Genomic DNA, 20409 nt, shown 5'->3' on the forward strand with positions numbered 1-20409 from the left:
AGGGATCGATATTTATTCCTTTATAAAAAATAAGTTGGTTGTAGAAGTGTGAGTTGATTTCTGGAATTTCTATTCTGTTCCATTGGTCTGTCCATTTGTTTTTGTACCAGTACCAAAGCTGTTTTGATTATAACCACCATGTAGTATGTCTTGAAATCTAGCATTGTGATGCCTCCAGCATCATTTTTGTTGTTTAAGATTGCTTTAGCTCTTAGGGGTCTCCTATTTTTCAATATGAATTTAAGCAACATTTTTTTCTATATCTGAGAAGATTGTTCTTGGTATTTTGATTGGTATTGCATTGAATCTGTAAATTGCTTTTGGTAGTGTGGATATTTTGATGATATTGATTCTTCCAATTCATGAACATGGAAGATTCCTCCTTATTTTTTGTGTCTTCTATTTCTTTCTGTAATGTTTTATACTTCTCATCATAGAAATGTTTGACATCCTGAGTTAAATTTATTCCAAGGTATTTGATTTTTTGGAAGCTGTTGTGAATGGGATTATTCTCAGAAGTTCTTTCTCAGCCGTGACATTGTTTGTGTATATGAAGGCTGTTGATTTTTATGTGTTTATTTTATATCCTTCCACTTTACCAAATTCTTCTGTGAGTTCCAGTAGTCTCTTAGTGGAGTCTTTTGGATCGCCTATATATAGAATTGTGTCATCTGAAAATAGGGATAATTTGACTTCCTCCTTCCCAATTTATATCCCTTTGATTTTTCTTGCCTAGTGGCTCTTGTTAAAACTTCAGGACTGTATTGAATAGCAATGGTGAGAGCGGGCATTCTTGTCTGGTTCTGGATCTCAGTGGGAATGTTTCTAACTTTTTTCCATGTTGTAGGACACTGGCCATGGGTTTATCATAAATTGCCTTGATTGTGTTGCGGAATGTTCCCTCTGTACCCAATTATCTTAGAGTTTTCATCATGAAAGAGTATTGTAGTTTAACAAATGCTTTCTCTATATCTATTGAGATAATCATATGGTTTTTGTTCAGCAGTTTGTTAATGTGATGTATCACATTGATTTGCGAATGATGAACCATCCCTGCATACCAGGGATAAATCCCTATTGGTCCTGGTGAATGATCTTTCTGATGTGTTCTTGGATTTGATTGGCAAGTATTTTGTTGAGGATTTTTGTGTCTGTTATTCAGGAAAATTGTAATTCTCTTTTTCTGTTGTATCTTTTTCAGGTTAAGGAATTAAGGTGATACTGGCTTCATAGAAGGAGCTGGGGAGGATTCTCTCCCTTTAAATTGTTTTGAATAACTTGGGAAGAATTGGAGTTAGTTCTTCTTTAAATGTGTGGTAGAGTTCAGCAGTGAATCCCTCTGGTCCTGGGCTTTTCTTTATGAAGAGGGCGTTTTTATTGATTCAATTTCTGTCTTGGTTACTGGTCTATTCAGATTTTCTAAGTTTTCATGGCTCAATTCAGGTAGGTTCTATGTGTTCAGGAATCTTTCCATTTCTTCTAGGTTTCCCAATTTGTTGGCATACAGCTGTTTGTAGTCGTTTCTATGATTCTTTTTAAATCTGTGGTGTCTATTGTTACATTTCCTTTTTCATCTTTAATTTTATCGATTTGGGTCTTCTCTCTCCTTTTTTGGTTAGTTGGGCCAATGATGTTTCAATTTTTTTTTATATTTTCAAAATCAGCTTTCCATTTCACTAATCTTTTTTATTGTATTTTGGTTTCAATTTTGTTTATTTCTTCTTCAATTTTAATTATTTTTTTCTCCTAGTTTTGGGTTTGTTTTGCTGTTTTTCTAGATCCTTGAGATGCATTGATAACTTATTTATTTGGTTCTTTTCTAATTCCTTGATGTAATCTTAATTGCTATAAACTTTGCTCTTAGCACTGCTTTTGCTGTATCCCCTAAGTTTTGATATGTTGTATTGTCATCTTCATTCATTTCCAGAAATTTTTTTGATTTCTCTTTTGATTTCTTCAGTGACCCACTGTTCATTCAGAAGCATGTTGTTCAATCTCCATGTATTTACGTATGTTCTAGAGATTCTTGAGTTGTTGATTTCCAGCTTCATTCCATTGTGATAAGAGAAGATGCATGGTGTGATTTCGGTTTTTTTGAATTTGCCAAGACTTGCTTTATGGCCAAGCATGTGGTCAGCCCTAGAGAAAGTTCTGCAATCTGCTAAGAAGAATGTGTATTTTGCAACTGAAGGATGAAAAGTTCTGTAGCTATTCTTTAGGTCTGCTGTTTCCTTGTGATCTTCTGTCTGGTTGATCTGTCCATTGCTGAAAGTGGAGTATTGAACTCCCCCATTACTATTGTTTTGGAGTCTATGTCTCCCTTTAGATCCATTAACATTTCTTTTAAATAGCCAGGTGCCCTGTAATTAGGCACATATACATTTATAATAGTCACATCTTCCTATTGAACTGATTGCTTAACTTTTACATAGTGCCCTTCTTTGTCTCTTTTAATGGTTTTTGTGTTAAAGTCTATTTTGTCTGATATTGGGATGGCTACACCAGCTCTTTTTTGATTTTTTAGCATGGAATATCTTTTTCCATCCTTTCACTCAGTCTGTATATGTCTGTTGGTGAGATTTATTTCTTATAGGAAACAAATAGATAGGTTTTATTTTTTAATCCATTTAGCCAGTCTGTATCTTTTAACTGCATAGTAGAGACCATTTACATTCATGGTGACTATTGATAATTAAGGCCTTGGCCCTGCCATTTTTCCACAAATACTCCTATTGTTTACTTTGGATTTCTTTTGTACTTTGACTGGGAGATTTTCTGCCTTCACCTTCTTTCATAGTGATGACCATGTTTCTATGTGCATCTTTTGTAAGGCTTAAGCATCTTTTGTAAGGCTGAATGAGTGGTTACAAATTTTCAATTTCTGTTTGTTATGGAAGGTCTTTATTTCACCTTCATTCCTAAATGGGAGCTTTGCCAGGTACAGTATTCAGGGTTGACAGTTTTTTTTCTTTTAAGACTTGGAATATATCTCATCATTCTCTCCTAGCCTGTAAGGTTGTTGATGAGAAGTCAGTTGTGAGTCTAGTTGGAGATCCTCTGGCATTTTTCTCTTGCACATATTAGAATCTTTTCTTTATGTTTTACTGTGGAGAGTTTCACTATTGTTGTGGTGAAGGTCTTTTCTGGTAATGCCTTTTAGGAGTTCTGTCTGCTTCCTCTACTTGGACGTCACTTTCTTTCTACAATTTGGGAAATTCCAAATTTGTTCTGTTCTGTTGACATATTCTTACACTCACCTCCTCTTCTCAAAGGAGACCTATGCCTGGGTGCTAGCCCCAGTGGGTACAGTTTTCATTGTGCTGCCACAAGAACTGCATATAGCATCCTTGCAGTCCTTGGTGTGAATGTTTCCTGCAGCAACGACCCTCACTGGGGAATCAGAGTGCCCTGAGCATGTGGAACTACCCACAGTGACTGCCCAAAGTCCCAACCACACCCTGCGCCCTCCCAAGCAGCCACAGTGTTTTCACACTGTGAACTGGCACACTGTGAACTTCCTGGCACACAAGGCTTCCAGGCTCAGGAGCACCCAGTCTCCTGTCAGTTCTCCCAGCCTGACTCAGGCGTCTCCTCTTGACTGGTTGCTGGGCACGCAGACATGAGCTGGGGCAGTTGTTAAGTGTGTCCAAAATAGTGCCCGCCCTCTCTCGGCTAGTTACAGGATGCTGGTGCCAGGTGGTCAGGGAGAGAGGAATGTGCTCCCTTTTTTTCCCTCTAGGTTGGCGGGAACACTGTCCCCAACAGGGCTCTAAGCTAGGCCTATGTCAGCCTCTTCCTGCAGCTTTATCGCCAGGGGCTTGGGCTGCTGCAGTCCGGTCTCACCTCACTCCAAAGCAGGGGATGAGGCTCTCGGCTGCTGGGGTCCTGAGTTGCGGGCGTCCATACCTCCACGTGGGTCCACTGTGTCCCCCCAGTTTGCGTGGAATTCCCTCTGCTGTTTTCTCCTTACCCCTCCCCTGAGACCGCACTCTCTCCACTGTAATTTTTTAACTGTCTTCCCCTAGACTAAAGCAGTGAGCTCTCGCCCTGTTCCACCATCTTCAACTGGAAGTCGCTTTCTAGTAAATATTTTAAAATATTTTAGCTAAGTATAAATATCATGTTATCATATAAATTTCAAGAATGCTGTTTTTGTTTTGACTGCTTATAAGAAACATTTAATATAATAATTGTGTAGCCTGTTTAATCTTAGAAGATTACATATATCTAAAAATCGAGATAGTATTTGTTCTTCGCTAGGCTGTAGATACTTCTCTTATTTTATGGAAATAAGGGAACAGTATGGATATTTAGAATAAGGATAATTTTATGTTGTACCTGTTGCTTCTATTTTGTTTGAGTAATAAATAAGAAACAATAACAAGTTCATAATGGCCTCTTGAAATATGGATACTTGAGCTAATGTTATCTGATTGAATTTATTCAGGAAAAGAAGATATGCTTCTTAAACAGGGTCAAATGTATATGACCGATTCACAGGTAATACTTGTTACTTTTTTTCTTTTAATTTAAAAAAATATCTAAAGAAGCTAGTTGGTTCTTTATATAAAGAAGCAGCAGCATTGTATCTAAAATGAAGTATATGTGTTAACATGGTTCTTACCTTCTCATGTTTACTGAAAGCAAGTGATGCAGCTTCTGGCACCCCTTGGAGTGTTAGTGATAGTTTAGGGAGGTGTGGAGTTGCAGTATTGTCTGATGCTAAACCTCTATTCTAAAATGGTGACCTCTTAGCTCTTCATATTTGCCCATTTAAATGGGAAACCGAGTATGAATAATAAAAACAAATGTGCTTTGGCTTTGCACTGTATTTTCCTTACAGTGAAATGGATATTTCAGAAGTGGATGTTTCAGAAATTCAAATCAAAATAAAGAAAGCTTTCAAGGAATGTGGCCCATATTGTTAACTGTTATCTGCTTCTCTGGTTTTCTTTCCCACAGAGTCAAGGTTTGTATTTTTGGCATCTTCTGTGGTGCCAAACTGATAAATATTGTTTTGTTTTACCATGTCTTTGTTTGTAGGCAGGGTGACTTACCTAGTTTGATATCTAAGATTTCTTTAAGATGGAAAATTCTTTATTTTAAAAGGTTTATTTGTTTGAGAGAGTTAAAGAGAGAGAGGGAAAGACAGAGAGTAGGAGGGGAATGGGAGAGAGAGATATCTTCCATCCTCTGGTTCACTCCCCAGATAGCAGCAGGGACCAGGGCTGGGCCAGACCAGAGTCAGGAGCCAGGAGCCAGGAGCCAGGAGCCTCATCCAGGTCTCCCACATTGGTGGCAGGGGCCCGTACACTTGGGTCACCTTCCGCTCCTTTTGTTAGGCCAGTAGCAGGGAGCTGGATCAGAAGTGGAGCTTCTGGGACCTGAGATGGCACCCAAATGGGATGCCAGTATCCCAGGCAATGGCTTTATTGCTGTGCCACAATGCTGGCCCCACGATGGAAAATTCTAAGAAGCTAAATTGAGAGAATCGTTATTAACTGATAAGTATTTAAAAAGATTAGATAGGGATCTGATTGTAGTAAAACAAATATGGAAGTCATGTAAATAATTTCTTGGTAAATTATAGTAGTCAGTTTAAAAATAAATTGAGAGACAGTTTAGAAGGAAATCATGCCTAGGACTGTGTTTCATGTTGTCAATTTTCTTGATGTAATGGAAGGCAGCTCAAATTAAAGTAACAGTAAAACCTGCCTAATGTGTTTATAGCACTTGTCCTTTTGTCAAAAATGAGTACCTGTAAAGGCCGAGGAGGATAAAAATACTTAAATTGTATCTTTTGTCATCGTGTGCTCTGATATTTTAACTGTTTTTCTGAGAAGTTTAATTATGTGCTCCTGCTTTTGGTCAGTGTTTATAGAGGGGACAAGCCATCAATCACGTGATATAGAGATGATGTGCTAAATACTAGTCTGTCCTGTCTGAGAGAAGGGAACTTGTCTTTTTCCTGAGTTGCTCCATGTTCTCTTGACAAGTCTTCTACTGGCTTGGTTCATTGGGTTGTCATTTTTATAAATGAAAGAACATATTGGAGTTAACAGTGGAGGCACTCAGAAGTTATATCTGTTAGTAGAAGAAGTTAAAGGGGCTGGCGCTGTGGTACAGTGGTAAAGCTGCCGCCTGCAGTGCAGGCATCCCATATGGGCACTGGTTCGGGTCTTGGCTGCTCCATTTCCTATCCAGCTCTCTGCTGTGGCCTGGGAAAGCTCTCTGCACCCCGTGGGAGGACTGGAAGAGGCTCCTGGCTACTGGCTCTGGATCGGCCCAGCTCTGGCTGTTGCAGCCAATTGGGGAGTGAACCAGCGGATGAAGGACCTCTCTCTGCCTCTCCTTCTCTCTCTCTGTAACTCTGACTTTCAAATAAATGAATAAATCTTAAAAAAAAAGAAGTTAAATAATATGTAATGCAATTTCATATTTAAAATCAAAGGCTTTATTTTTATTCAAGGGTTCTGTTGGCGTTCTGAGCACATTGTGTGCCGTAAGCCATGGAAAGAGTAAATAAATGTGTTTCTCTACAGCCTTTTTTCTTGTGTTGGGTAGATACGTTGAACAGGAAAGAAAGGAAATAGAGCCCTGAGACCACAGCTATTTTCCTTCTTTATTCTGCCAGAAACACACTCTAGTGAGCAGAACTTTTAAAATGTTCTGAGCATGTTAAGGAAATTATGTCAAGAACTATTTTTCTTACCACAAAAATCCCCCATCTTGATAGCCTGAAAACACTTTGACCCCTGATGAAGTTGAAACTTTCTGAAAGTTTGACACGTAATGTGGGGAGTGTCTTCTTCAGGCTTTGTGACGGTGTCTCTTTTCCCTTTCCAGTGTCCTTCCCTGGGCATACCAGCTCACATGCAAAGCAGATCTATGCTGAGACCTCTGGAGCTCTCTTCACCTGGCCAAACTTCATACTCTGAAAATGAAATTTTAAAGAAAGAGTTAGAAGCAATGCGAACTTTCTGTGATTCAGCAAAACAAGACCGACTCAAGCTCCAAAATGAGCTGGCTCACAAGGTGGCTGAGTGCAAAGCGCTGGCGTTGGAGTGCGAGCGGGTCAAGGAGGACTCGGACGAACAGATCAAGCAGCTGGAAGATGCACTGAAGGACGTGCAGAAGAGGATGTACGAGTCGGAAGGCAAAGTGAAGCAAATGCAGACCCATTTTCTGGCTCTCAAAGAGCACCTAACCAGTGAGGCAGCTACAGGGAGTCTCAGGCTCGTCGAGGAGCTGAAGGAGCAGCTGAGAGACACGAAAGCAAAATATGAAGGGGCTGCAGCAGAAGTGGGGAGATTAAGAAGCCAAATCAAGCAAAGCGAGATGCTGGTGGAGGAGTGCAAGAGGGACAGAAGCAAGCTGATAGAAGAAAACAAGCGACTGCAAAAGGACGTGAGTGTGTGCGAACTGCAGCAAGAGAAGGAAGGGAGGAGGGTGATGGAGATGGAAGGGCAGTTAAAAGAATTATCAGCAGAGTTGGCCCTTTCCATTCCAAAAGTGAAATTTGAAAACATGAAGAGCTTATTATCCAGTGAAGTGAATGAGAAAGCAAAAAAGTTAATGGATACAGAAAGAGAATATGAAAAATCACTGGGTGAAATCCGACAGTTAAAGAAAGAAGTGGAGGATGCTAAGGCCAAGCTTGCTCAGCGAATTAGACCAGAGGAGCATGAGCAGCTCAAGAGCAGCCTTGAGCAGAAGTCCGGAGAGCTTGCGAAGAAGATCACTGAGTTAACACTGAAAAATCAGAGTTTACAAAAGGAAATGGAACAGGTCTGTCTGGATAATAAGCTCCTCAACCAGCAAGTGCATAATCTGACCATGGAAATTAAGAACGATTATGTCCCTTTAAAAGTAAACCAAGAACTAAAAAGGTCACATGGGGCGGATATTGAAGGCTTGAACAGGAAGCTTTTAGACGTGACTCAGAAATACACAGAAAAGAAGCTGGAAGCGGAGAAGTTGCTGCTGGAGAATGAGAGTTTACGCACGGATGTTAGCCGCCTGGAGACTGTGTCTGTGCCTCCCGAGAAACATGAGAGAGAGCTAACGGCGCTGAAATCCAGGATCGCTGAGCTTAAGGAAGAGCTGTCTGAACTGAATAAAAAATGTGGTGAAGACCAAGAGAAAATACACGCACTCACGTCTGAAAACACTCACTGGAAAAAGACTCTACATGTTCAGTATGTGCCAGTCAAGACCCACGACGAGATTAAAACAGCACTGAGCAACGCATTAGATAAAACGAAGAGAGAACTACTAGATGTGAAGAAAAAGTCAGAAGAGTCGAATCAAGAATTTTTAAAAGTAAGGGATGAGAATGAAGTATTAAAAAGAAACCTGGAAAACACTCAGAATCACATTAAAGCTGAGTACATCAGCCTGGCAGAGCACAAGGCACAGGTGAGTGCCCTGCAGAGGAGTGTGGAGAAGGCACAGGCCGACAAGGCGGACGTGCTGGCTGACTACACAAGAGGCCAGGAGGAGATCCGCGCACTGCACGCCGAGATCCAAGCCCAGAAGAAGGAACTCGACACAATACAGGAATGCATTAAGCTAAAATATGCTCCCATTATCAGCTTTGAAGAATGTGAGCAAAAATTCAAAGCCACGGAGAAGGAACTCAGAGAACAGTTGTCAGAGCAGACACGGAAGTGTAGAGTCAGAGAGGAAGAGGCCAAGAAGAGCATGGAAGAGAATGAAAAGCTGAAGAAGGAAATCTTGGCTCTTCAGAGAGATTTACAGGGTAAGAGTGTTCTGATTGAGAACTCCCATGAAAAGGAAAGAGCTTTCAGCAAAAAGACAGAAGAGCTAAGCAAGCAGGTCCAGGACCTGACACAGAAGTACACAGATGTCAAGCAGGAGAAGGAGAAGCTGGTGGAAGCCAGTGCCAAGCAGACCTCGGAGCTGCTGGCGGCACACAGTCTTCTGCAGAAGCAGCACGTTCCGCTGGAGCAGGTGGAGGCTCTGAAAAGCAGCCTTACTGGCACCATCGAGCGTTTAGAGCAAGAGCTGGAGAAGAAGCAGCGGTGCCTTGAGGAAGAGCAGCAGACCGTGACCACACTGCGCCAGCTGCTGGAGAATCAGAAGAACTCTTCTGTGGCCCTGGCCGAGCACTTGCAGGTGAAGGGAACTTTGGAGAAGGAGGTTGGACTCATCCGGGCTCGTCTGAGAGAAAAGGAAGAGGAGAGCCAGCGTAGAACTGAAGACGTCTCCAAACTCCAGTCCGAGGTTCAGAGGACTCAGCAGGCATTAAAACAGTTGGAAACCAGAGAGGTAGTTGATTTGTCTAAACACAAGGCAATGAAAAGTGATTTGGAGGCACAGATTTCTAACTTAAATGAAAGACTGGCCAATCTGAATAGAAAGTATGAGGAAGTCTGTGAGGAGGTTTTGCATGCCAAAAAGAAAGAGCTGCCCACAAAAGAAGAGAAGGAATTTCTACATTTCAACCTGGAGCAGGAGATCAAGGATCAGAAGGAACGGTGTGATCGGTCCCTAACAACAGTCACGGAGCTGCAGAAAAGAATTCAAGAATCTGCCAAACAACTTGAAGCCAAAGATGGTAAGGTAGGTGCCAAACAGCCTGCATGGCTCTGTTGGAAACCCCAGGGCATACTTGCTACAGTAGAAGGAGAATGGGGTTCTGCCATAGCATCACACAGACAGGCTCATAACAGTTTTAACAAAGGCACCACTCACCACCACCCGTGCGGTTAAACTGCTGCTGTGCAAGAAATTCTGAATGTTATAAAAGTGGGATAACACAAAATCAAAAGCAGTTTTCTGTCTTTGCTGCAGTTGGTGCAGGCGAGAGTTTTAGGAAGATGAGACTCAGGTTCACTTGTCTCATAGGTGATCCAGTGGTTTATGACATGTAAGGATTGGGGATGCAGGGGAGGACCAGAAAGATGGTTCTGGTTTGCAAGGAACCCATGACCCTGGGGAGCATCCTAGACTTGACCTTGGCTCTCACTTGTCCCCACAGGCCGAGCCTCCAACTCATCATCATTGTGTCGCCATATAGTTCTGTGGACTTATCTCCTCACCCATCACGTCCTGCCCTTCTCACTGAGTTGAATCCTACATTCTGTAATGTCTTATCCTGTCACCTGTTGCTGTCACTGAGCAACATAGCCTAAGTGCTCACACGGTTCTTCTTCCAAAGCACTTGAGTTTCTTTCTCTTTTATTTCTTTTTTTTTTCTTTGCCATCCATTTGAAGCAGGCATTACACTTTTGAATTGTGCGGTTGGTCTTTCAGAGCAGGGTGTGTAGCTTCTCCTTCTTATCTTGCGTATAATTTACAGAACAGGTACTCAGTGGTATTTTGAATCTAGTATTTGCAGTAGCTTTGTAGTAGGGAGATGAGGTGTGAAGGTTATTGTTTTATGAATCTGACAAGCAGTTATTAAAGCTTCTACCTGCCAGGTAGGTTGTTGAGTGAAACAGCCCAGCCCCAGCCCTCCTCAGAGAGGTCAGGTCCTCACTCTGGCACATCATGCCTTGTTATCTAGTGTTTAAATGCTTGTTGGGAAGTTGGTTCTGAGTATAGAAGTATATAATTTTAATTGCTAATTATTGACATTGCCTTCTAGTTCCATTTATTGAACACATGCTGGGTGCTAGGCATACATATGTCACTGGGTTTGATTTTCTTAATGCTGAAGGATTTTTCAGCTTTCACCAGTAAGGACACAGAGCCTCAGAAAAGTAAAGGGGCGGTAGCCAGGCTGCACAAGTCCCATGTGTCTGACGGTACAGCCCGTGTTCATCCCACTGCTTTAATCAGCCTCCCAGTTGCTTTCTCTTTACCACAAAGTTGTCTTAAATAACACGGCTGTTGATTGGAGCAGGGCATTAACGTGAGCTGTGCTCTTGACATCTCACGCTCTGCTGGAGGAGACCCCCTCCTCCTTGTGTTCTGATCATCATCTGCAGACTGTCTGTCCCCTCATAGGGATTTCTGTGCAGTCGTGTGCCACATCACAGTGCTTGAGCCAATGATCACTCATGTGGTGGTGTTGCCCAGGGACCTCATATCCATCTGTGTGTGTGAATCACTCTGTGATGCTCACAGGGTGACACAACTGCCTAGTGACCCATTTCTGAGAGTGTACCCTCTTGTTAAGGGACACAGGACTGCATTACTTAAGAAGACTGAAGTGGGCCTTTTGCCCTCATGGTTAAGATGCGCACGTTCCACATGGTAGTACTGGTGTTTGACTGCTGGCTGTTCTCTCAATTCCAGCTTTCTGCTAACACACACTCTGGGGAGGCTGCAGGTGTTGGCTTAAAGACTTGGGTCCAGGCCAGCAGAATGAGTTTTGGGCATTTGTGGAGTGAGCTAGTGGATGGGGGTTGTCTCTGTGTCTCTTTGCCTCTCTGCCTCTCAAATGAATGGTAAAATTTTTTTATAACAGGAAACTAAGTTTGTTCTTAAACTTTAGAATTTATGTGAAATTAATTCTTAACTTGGTATTTCTTTTGTAAGGGGTATACTGAGATGAGTTTCATTAAATAAATAGAATTATATTGCATATATTGTCAGTATTCATACCTCAGTTTTCTGGAAGATAAAGATGAAGTTTGTGTCTCAAGTAAAAAATGATTTCTGTGCATAGATGTTCATCATAAGTGGGTAAATGAAAATTTGTGCTTGTCTCACAGCTGTTTTCTCTATTTCTAAAGATAACTGAACTGCTTAATGATGTAGAAAGGCTGAAGCAGGCACTCCATGGCCTTTCCCAACTCACCCACATGAGCGGGAGCCCCACCAAGAGGCAGAGCCAGCTCATTGACAGTCTACAGCACCAGGTGAAATCCCTGCAGCGGCAACTGGCTGTGAGTAAGCAGAGGGGTGGGGCTGCACTAGGGAGGTTCCTGTTAGCTGGGATGTGCAAGGCTGCCTTAGAGATGGATCTGATGAGTAGCGTGTCCAGATCCACACATGCGATCATTTTTGCAAAAGTTACCTATACCACTAGTGTGATAATAGTTGTTGGGTGCCCACTGTATGCCAGGCAGTACTTTAAGCATTTTACATACATTGTCTCTAAACTTTGTCTTCTTCAGAATTCTACAATGCAGGTTGCAATCTGTTCATTCATAAGTTAACATAAATTAAAAGCCTTGATGCTTGGGGTCATATGGCTGGAATTAAACCTGAGCCTGGCTGGCTCCAGTCCTGCATCTTTCCTGCTACAGGGCCCTCTCTAAAATATTGGCCTTCTAGAGTTTTCCTGAACTTTTATCTTATTATGAAGAGAGATGTGCTTGTGGTCTTAGAGTTTATATCCTTATATATTGAAAGAAAGCACCTGGATTTTGAAGTAAGAGAGCTGTGGGACTGGAACTGTGGTGCAGCAGATTAAGCTGCTGCCTGAAATGCCAGTATCCCACACAAGTGATAATTCAAGTCTTGTCTGCTTCACTTCCAAACCTGCTCTACGCTACTGCACCTAGAAAAGCAACAGAAGGTGGCCCAAGCCCTTGGGTCCTTGCCACTCATGTGGGAGACCTGGTTGGAGTTCCAGGCTCCTGGCTTTGGCCTGGCTCAGTCCCCATTTTTGTAGGCATTTGGGAAGTAAACTAGTGATAGAAGATCTCTCTTTCTCTTCCTTTCTCTCTCTCTCTCTCTCACTCTGCCTTTCAAATAAATAAGTAAATCTTTAAAAATAAATGGAGCTGGGTATAAGGTCTACTACCTAAAAGTGAATGGAACACAGCTCCCAGTGTTCCAGGCATTTAGAGAGTGAACCAGTGATAGAAGATTGCTCTGTCTCTCCCTCTCTATCTCTCTGTAACTCTGCCTTTCAAATTAATAAATAAATCTTAAAACAAAATAAAGTTGTGTGTAAGGTCTGCCAAGTAAAAGTGAATGGAATGTTCTCTTTAATTCTTGGCATGCTCATCCACAAACTAGGACAATAAGAACTGATCATTTCCTGGTTTACTTTTTTAATTGAATGAGCCAACAGACATAGAAATGCTAATGTTATGTAGGAATGGTTATGAATTGTTTTTGATTAGAAGAAGCTTATTTTTAAGTATTCATTTTTTCTTGTATTGGCCTACAGATTAATTATAGCAAAGTGCTGATTTATAGCTTATAAAAAGGCTGTGCTGGTCCCTTAAAGGATTGGAATTATTTTTGCATTATTATTATGTTCATGACTCCGTGCTAAGCCCTGTCAGGGTGAGAGTGTCCTATTCCTGTCAGCATGGAGTTCCAGGTATGGAGAGAGGCCTCTGTTTGGACACATGAATGCTGATTTTCTAATCTGTCCACATTTCTAGGATGCTGAGAGACAGCACCAAGAAGTAATTGCAATTTATCGGACACACCTTCTTAGTGCTGCACAGGTAAGGCACTATATAGCCTGTGGAAAGGATAATATTTAGATTAAATAGTGTTTTATTTCATGTATATTCATGTGAAAGTAATTGGTAATTCAAAGTAACTGCCATATGCTTTGTAAAGCATACTTTTTTCTTTTCATTATGGGTTGCTTCTGTCCTCCCCAGATTTACAAATTTATTGGCAATAAAACATGTTAAGTTTGTTGCTGTCTCATTGGGTTGTCACTCAGGGTATAGATAGTTTGCTAGTACGTGTTATGTTGTCCTTACTGGAGTTAATGTGTGGGCTAGCACCATGGTAGTTTGGTAATCATAGCCATAGTAATCATGATAATCTTCATAATAATCTGGGTGATATCCATAGCCTCCTCTTCCTCCACACCTTAGACCTCTTGGAGCATGAGAGTAATGATCCTCACAATGCTGCCAACCAAGAGGAGCACGGAAAGGACTTCATAAGTTTCTTGATAGCATAGGAGTATGTCTTTGAAATACAGAAAATACTGGAAAAGTGCAAAAATGACATGCATATAATTGTAATATTTAAAGACAAATAGGGGCCGGCACTGTGGAGGAGTAGGTTAAGCCTCCTCCTGTGTGCTGACATCCCATTCAGGTGCTGGTGGTGGTTCCAGTCTCAGTTGCTCCACTTCTGATCCAGCTACCTGCTATGGCCTGGGAAAGCAGTATAAGATGGCCCAGGTGCTTGGGCCCTTGCACCCACGTGGGAGACCTAGAAGAAACTCCTGGCTCCTGGCTTTGAAACAGCTCATTCCAGGCCATTGTCATTTGGGGAGTGAACCAGTGGATGGAGGACTTATTTCTCTGTCACTCTCTGTCTATAATTCTTTCTCTCAAATAAATATATAAATCTTTATAAAAAAGAAAATACATCTGTTAAGAGATGATACTAATAATGGTTTACTGAGCTTTAGACTCAGTGAAGCATAGATTAAGAATTCCGTCCTTTTGCGGTATACTGAGAAAGCTATTTGAAAAAATCACACTAAAAATGTTCCCCATCGAGGGATGTACTTAATGTGTACTTCATGCTCTGTGAAAGCCCTGTGAAAAGCATCTCTGATTTCCTCAAAACAGATTTCTTAGGATGATATGTTAGTGGAGATGTGGTTTGTAGTGACCAGTGAGCAGTAAGAGGAGCCATTTGTGTTTGAAGTGTGTGGAGTGATACTGTGTAAATAAAAACATGAAAGAGGGAAGGCAGGGAGGGAGCATGGAAGGGTTTCAAAAATATATTCAAAGAAAGACATCTTTAAGCCGAGAACATGATATAAAATAATGAAAAGTAGTCTGAAAATTAATAGGCTGACCTTTTCTATAGGAGATGGAGATAAACCAGTCAACAAGGATGAATCAGAAGATGATATCTGTAGCTACTCTGTCTTGCATCGATAGAAGATAGGGTGCAACTTCAAGGTTTCTTGCATTCAGGGAGACACCTCCTGGTGAACCCTGGAATAGGAAGGTTTGCAGGGAGGTAGAAAGGAACAGAGCACTGTGGTAGGGAGAGTGAGGAGCTCATTGGTGTCAGCCAAGGGAGAAAGACTTTGCTGTCACTGAAAGACAAAGTAAACTAATAAGCCTTTCTACTTGTACAATAAATACTTTTGAAAATTGAAATTATTTTCTACCAGTAGCTAATGAATCTTCAGAAAAGCAGTTGATATTTGAAATAGTCTTGTCTTCGGATATCATAAAGTTAACTAAGACAGATAGGTCAACTATGGTGAATGTTTGAAGTTCCTCCTAATGTTAAAGAAACAGGATTTGGAAGCAAAACTTTTTGTATGAATGGGAAATACTGTGCCGAATCCTGTTCGTGTACTCCAGCGAAAGCAAAAAAAGAAAAACAACGAAAAAAAAAAGTGTAGCAGGTTTGTAATCTCACCATATTAAATTCCCTGTAACCATCCTCTTGCTACTTTGTAAAATCTAGTGTTTCTTTTAAAATACACATGGCTGGAGCAGGCATTTACCGTAATTCTGAGATGCCTGTGCCCCATGTTGGAGTGGATTGTATTCCTGGCTCTGGCTCCTCACTCAGGCTTTGTGTCAGTGCAGACCCTGGGAGGCTGCAGGTAATTGCTCAAGTAATTGTTTCCTGCCTCCCAAATAGGAGACCTGGAATCAGTTCCTGGCTGCCAGCTTCCACCCCAACCTGACCTTGATCTTTGCAGGCATTTGAGGAGTGAACCAGGTGATGGGTGCTCTCACAATCTCTCTGTCTCTCAAATCAACATTAAAAATACACGTGGCTAATATTCAAGTGAAGAGACGCTCGCCTTCATCAGTAGGGGGGTAGATGTAGTTGAACAAGAAGTATCGTTTTTCACTCTGGGTCCTGGCAGATGTTAAACTGGATGAAGTCTGCAGTTGCAGCCACAGTGTGTAGGAAATGGGTGTTTAAACTCTGTTGGTTGGAGTGTCAGTAGTTATCATCTGCAAAATTCTCAGCTAACTGAAGATGACCCAGTGTTTCTCCCCTTTCTGTGTCTCTCCAGGGCCACATGGATGAGGATGTTCAGGCGGCCTTGCTTCAGATCATCCAGATGCGGCAGGGGCTCGTGTGCTAGCAGCCTGTGCCCAGCCGAGGTCTGCCTTTTCCTGTTGGTGCTGAATGTTCTGGGTGCAACTCCTTAGCCTTTGCTTGGCCTTCCAGGGCTGGTGTAGTTAAAATAAAATGTATTTTGTTCCAACTCTCGGTCCTTTTAATGAAGTGTGTATGGTACTGAGTTTCTCATCAGTTCAAACATTACATTCTGTACATATTAATTGTATAGTTACACCAAGAGCATTAACACTTTGATTCTCAAGAATAAATGACTACATTTATTTAAACCTTTAAGTTTCTTAGTCATGCCTGAGCCATCAGAGCTGCTCCATAGGAAGAGGGATTAGGCTGAAATAATTGTTTAAAGATTTCTTACAGAGCAGTTAATTCAACTGGTGGCGACTTTTTTTTTTTCCTTCTGACAGGCAGAGTTAGACAGTGAGAGAGAGGGAGAGGGGGAGGGGGAGGGAGAGGAAGAGGGAGGTCTTCCTTTACATTGGTTCACCCCCCAAATGGCTGCCACGGCTGGCAGGTGCTTCCTCCTGGTCTCCCATGCGGGTGCAGGGCCCAAGCACTTGGGCCATCCTCCACTGCCTTCCCGGGCCACAGCAGAGAGCTGGACTGGAAGAGGGGCAACCGGGACAGAATCCAGCGCCCCATCTGGGACTAGAACCTCGGGTGCCGGCGCCACAGGTGGAGGATTAGCCTAGTGAGCCGTGGCACCGGCCCACTTTGGAGTGGATCAAAAGACCTTTCAGATCCTCAGTGGAGCCGTGACACCTACTGGAATTCCAGGGAATGCCTTGTGACCTGGCTGGACAGGTTCTGTCTTTGTGGTGACTTGATGAGTGCCCTTGATTCTTACACCAGTGACGTTTATGCCTTTTTAAATACTTTTTTTTCATGAATGACTTGCAGTGCTAAATTACATTTGAGGTAAGAACAAGCAGAGGTGAAATGTACCATGAATTTATAATAAAATTGCTTTAGAATCTCTGAACAGTTCTTAAGTTTTACTTGTGGAGACTTTTCTTGCCATAATATTTCAAGAACTATGATAAATGTTAAACTGGATTGTTGAAAGTGGCGAGAACTTTGGATTTGTTTTAGCAGTTACTTTGACATTTGGTTCTGTAGTAGTGGCACTTGAATCTGCATCCTCTACATGTTTCTACTTCTTTTATAGGAAAGTAATCCTAATGACAGTAGTGTAAAGTCAGTTTTCCCACAATATTAGCCTTAGAGAATTGATTTTAGGAAAGAGTGCCTTAAGGTTTAAGGCAAAAGTGCAATTATATGGTAAAATGAAAGAATATATATATAGAGAGAGAGCAATAAAGTAATAACATTGGATATTTTTGTAGTAAATAATGTCACCAGCCCTTTTCATTAACTGCATCTCCTTAAGGAAAATTTATGTGTCTTGTTATTTGTATTAATTTTTATTTACCATTCACAAATTAAACTTGGTAATTTGACTAAGCAAACAACTGAATAAATGGATCATTTCTGCTGAGATTTCCAAAATTGCAGTTTGTGCCTTAACAGTAATCTGAGTATCCTGAACCAAACTTTTATTCTGTTTTTATATTATTATATACATCAAAGTAGTTGCCACCACCAAGAATGAGCTGTCATACTCAGTGTGGAAATAGCAGTGAGAAGTCAAAATCAGATTCATTCTTCATTCTTTCAGTAGATATGAACAGTTAGCATAGGTGACATCTGGCTTCTCCAATGGCTCCATTTAGTGTTGTCCAGCAGGAGTTCTGGCTCCCAGACTGAGATCACCTGTGGAGCTGGTGGAGCATGGATCTGATCTGAACACTCACAGTCAGTGTAGATTTTCCTGGAAAGGGAACTCGCGGGTATTTTGTCTTCCACTGACAATAAAATGTTTTCTGTAGAGTATTGTTTTGAATACCTTTATAATGGATTGTGGATTAGATGATTTTCTACCCATTCACTATCTTTGGAGACTTTGAAATAGAAAACAGTGGGGTCCTTGGGGCCAGTGCTGTGGCGTAGTGGTTAAAACCACAGCCTGTCGTGCCAGTATCCCATTTGTGTACTGGTTTGAGTCCTGGCTGCTCCACTTCCAGTCCAGCTCGCCACTAGTGCTCCTAGGAAAATAGAGGAAGATGGCACAAGTCCCTGGGCCTCTGCCACCCATGTGGGAGACCTGGAAGAAGCTCCTGGCTCCTGGCTTTGGGTCGGCTCAGCTTTGGCTATTGTAGCCATTTGGGTGAATGAAGCAGGGTATAGAAGATCTCTCTGCCTCTGCCTCCCCTCCCCCAACTGCCTTTCAAATAAATATTTATTAAAAGAAAATGTGGGTGCTGGCACTGTCGCGTGGCAGGTAAAGCCGCCTGCAGTGCTGGCATCCATATGGGCGCTGGTTTGAGTCCTAGCTGCTGCACTTCTGATCCAGCTCTCTGCTATGGCCTGAGAAAGCAGTGGAAGATGGCCTTAGTCCTTGGGCCCCTGCCTCTGTCTGGAGACCCAGAAGAAGCTCCTGGCTCCTCACTTTGGATTGGCATAGCTCCAACCATATGGCCATTTGGGGAGTGAACCAGCGGTTCCGTGGAAGACCTCTCTTTCTCTCTCGGCCTGTGCCTCTCTGTAACTCTGCCTTTCAAATAAATAAATAAATCTTACAAAAAAAATGAGGGGCTAGTGCTGTGGTGCAGTGGTTTAAAACCCCCACCTTCAGTGTTGGCATCCGATTTGGGCACCCATTTGAGTCCCGCCTGCTCTACTTCTAATCCATGTCTCTGCTAATTTACCTGGAAAAGCAGCAGAAGATGGCCAAGTCCTTGGGCCCCTGTACTCACGTGGGAGACCTGGAAGAAGCTCCTGGCTTCGGATTGGCACAGCTCCGGCTGTTGTGGCCATCTGGGAGAGAACCAGCGGATGGAAGACCTCTCTCCCTGTCTCTACCTTTCTTTGTAACTCTTTCAAATAAATAAAATAAATATTAAAAAAAAAAAGATATTAAAATAAAATCAAATGTTTATGCTAAATTCTACTGAGACAGTAACCATTAGCTATCCCTGTGTTGTTCTAAACTTCCAGATGAATTTAGCTTAATCATCCTTATAGCCTGCTTCTTACATAAGCTTTTTCTCTTGACTACTATATTTATAGAGCTTAACATTTTTCTGTTGTTCTCACTGCATTGGCTCATTGCTCCTTGAAAAATGTTTCCAGATTAGTGTGTGTTGTTTGTGTTTGTTGTGTGTGTTGCTTCCTTTCCCCTAACAAAGACCTAGAACAGATCTTACACACATGCTGCTTACCTCCCTGAGGCTTCACGTCCTGCAGGTCACTTGTTTCCGGGTAGAAAAGGAAGAGCTTCCGATTACTTTTTTTTTTTTTAAAGGATTTATTTATTTATTTATTTGAAAGAGTTACACAGAGAGTGGAGAGGCCGAGAGAGAGCGAGGTCTTCCATCCGATGGTTCACTCATATGTACGCATCTGACCAACCTTAGATGGCAGTGGCCACAGCTTCTTCTGACGTCTGCTTCACTGTGGCCGAAGAAACTACTTCTTGTTGCCTGCATATTGTCCTCCTTGCTGGATTTTGCAGCCTTGTGATAGTCTTCTTGATAGAAGTACTGTGGCTGTGTGCACTTGGCAGAGAAACAAGACTTAGGCCTTAGACCTGGCCCCTAAGTTTATTGTGAAGGAAACAGATGAGTAAGGACATGTTTTCCCTTCAGAAGAGACTGCGCAAAATACAAAGTGGAATACAGAACAGGTATTTCAGCTGTCCTTTCGTTGCGTGATACCCTGGGAGAAACTGGACCTGAGACTTTGTTGCTGTAAATTCAGCAGTTTCCTGTGATTCAGCCTTGGCTGTTTGAAACAGGACTGTTGAGAGCAGTGTCTGCAGGTCAGTACTAACCTGGTTGTTAGCATGGTTTTGGACTCTGTGTGTGTTGGACTTGAGCTTGAGTGAGTCTCGAATGTACAGATTCTAAACGAAGAACAAGTTGACGCAGAGATGGCGTGCCGGCTGGACTCCTTGGACAGGGAGACACTTGAGCTGAGCATACCTGGGCAGGTAGAGTCAGAGATGTGAATAGGGGTTATCGATTATGGCTGCCTGCACAAACAATGAAAATGTGTAAGTTTAGCCAAAAAGGGAAGATTGTCAATATGTCATAATCAGTGTTAGAAAGCCAAGACCATGAGAGATGTTATCCCACGTGTTCTCATAATTCTGTCACACATGTATTCATATATGCGTGTATGAGTGTACACATTTGTTTGTACACATATGTGTGTGTGCCTTTCAGTGAGACAAAAATGCCCCTTCTATTGAATTTGGCAGATTGTACTTCGTAGGCCTGATTTTTTCTTATTTCAAATGGGCTTCCAGTTGTTTTAATGGGATCGATCCGTCCTGGAATATTCTGAATTCTAGGAGGAGTTTAGAGATGTTATTGCCCTTCT

At 42.0% G+C, this 20409-nt stretch overlaps 1 protein-coding gene across 30 annotated transcripts in view; it reads left to right on the forward strand.

Annotated features, from left to right (window-relative positions):
* Positions 1-16093, forward strand: part of UACA (uveal autoantigen with coiled-coil domains and ankyrin repeats) — a 108713-nt gene extending 92620 nt beyond the window's left edge. For 24 of the 30 annotated variants that reach the window (XM_070054776.1, XM_051835666.2, XM_070054777.1 and 21 more), the window contains 5 exons: positions 4448-4500; positions 6847-9585; positions 11706-11858; positions 13314-13379; positions 15899-16093. In XM_070054776.1, coding sequence (XP_069910877.1) covers positions 4448-4500; positions 6847-9585; positions 11706-11858; positions 13314-13379; positions 15899-15970 — 3083 coding nt within the window. In that variant the 3' untranslated portion in view covers positions 15971-16093. Of the gene's footprint in view, positions 1-4447; positions 4501-6846; positions 9586-11705; positions 11863-13313; positions 13380-15898 lie in introns of all 30 variants that reach the window. The other 6 variants (XR_011381122.1, XR_007915507.2, XR_011381121.1 and 3 more) reach the window with 2 other exon arrangements.
* The last annotated feature ends 4316 nt before the right edge of the window (positions 16094-20409 follow it).

The sequence above is a fragment of the Oryctolagus cuniculus genome, chromosome 12 (assembly GCF_964237555.1).
Source record: "Oryctolagus cuniculus chromosome 12, mOryCun1.1, whole genome shotgun sequence".
Lineage (NCBI taxonomy): Eukaryota > Metazoa > Chordata > Mammalia > Lagomorpha > Leporidae > Oryctolagus > Oryctolagus cuniculus.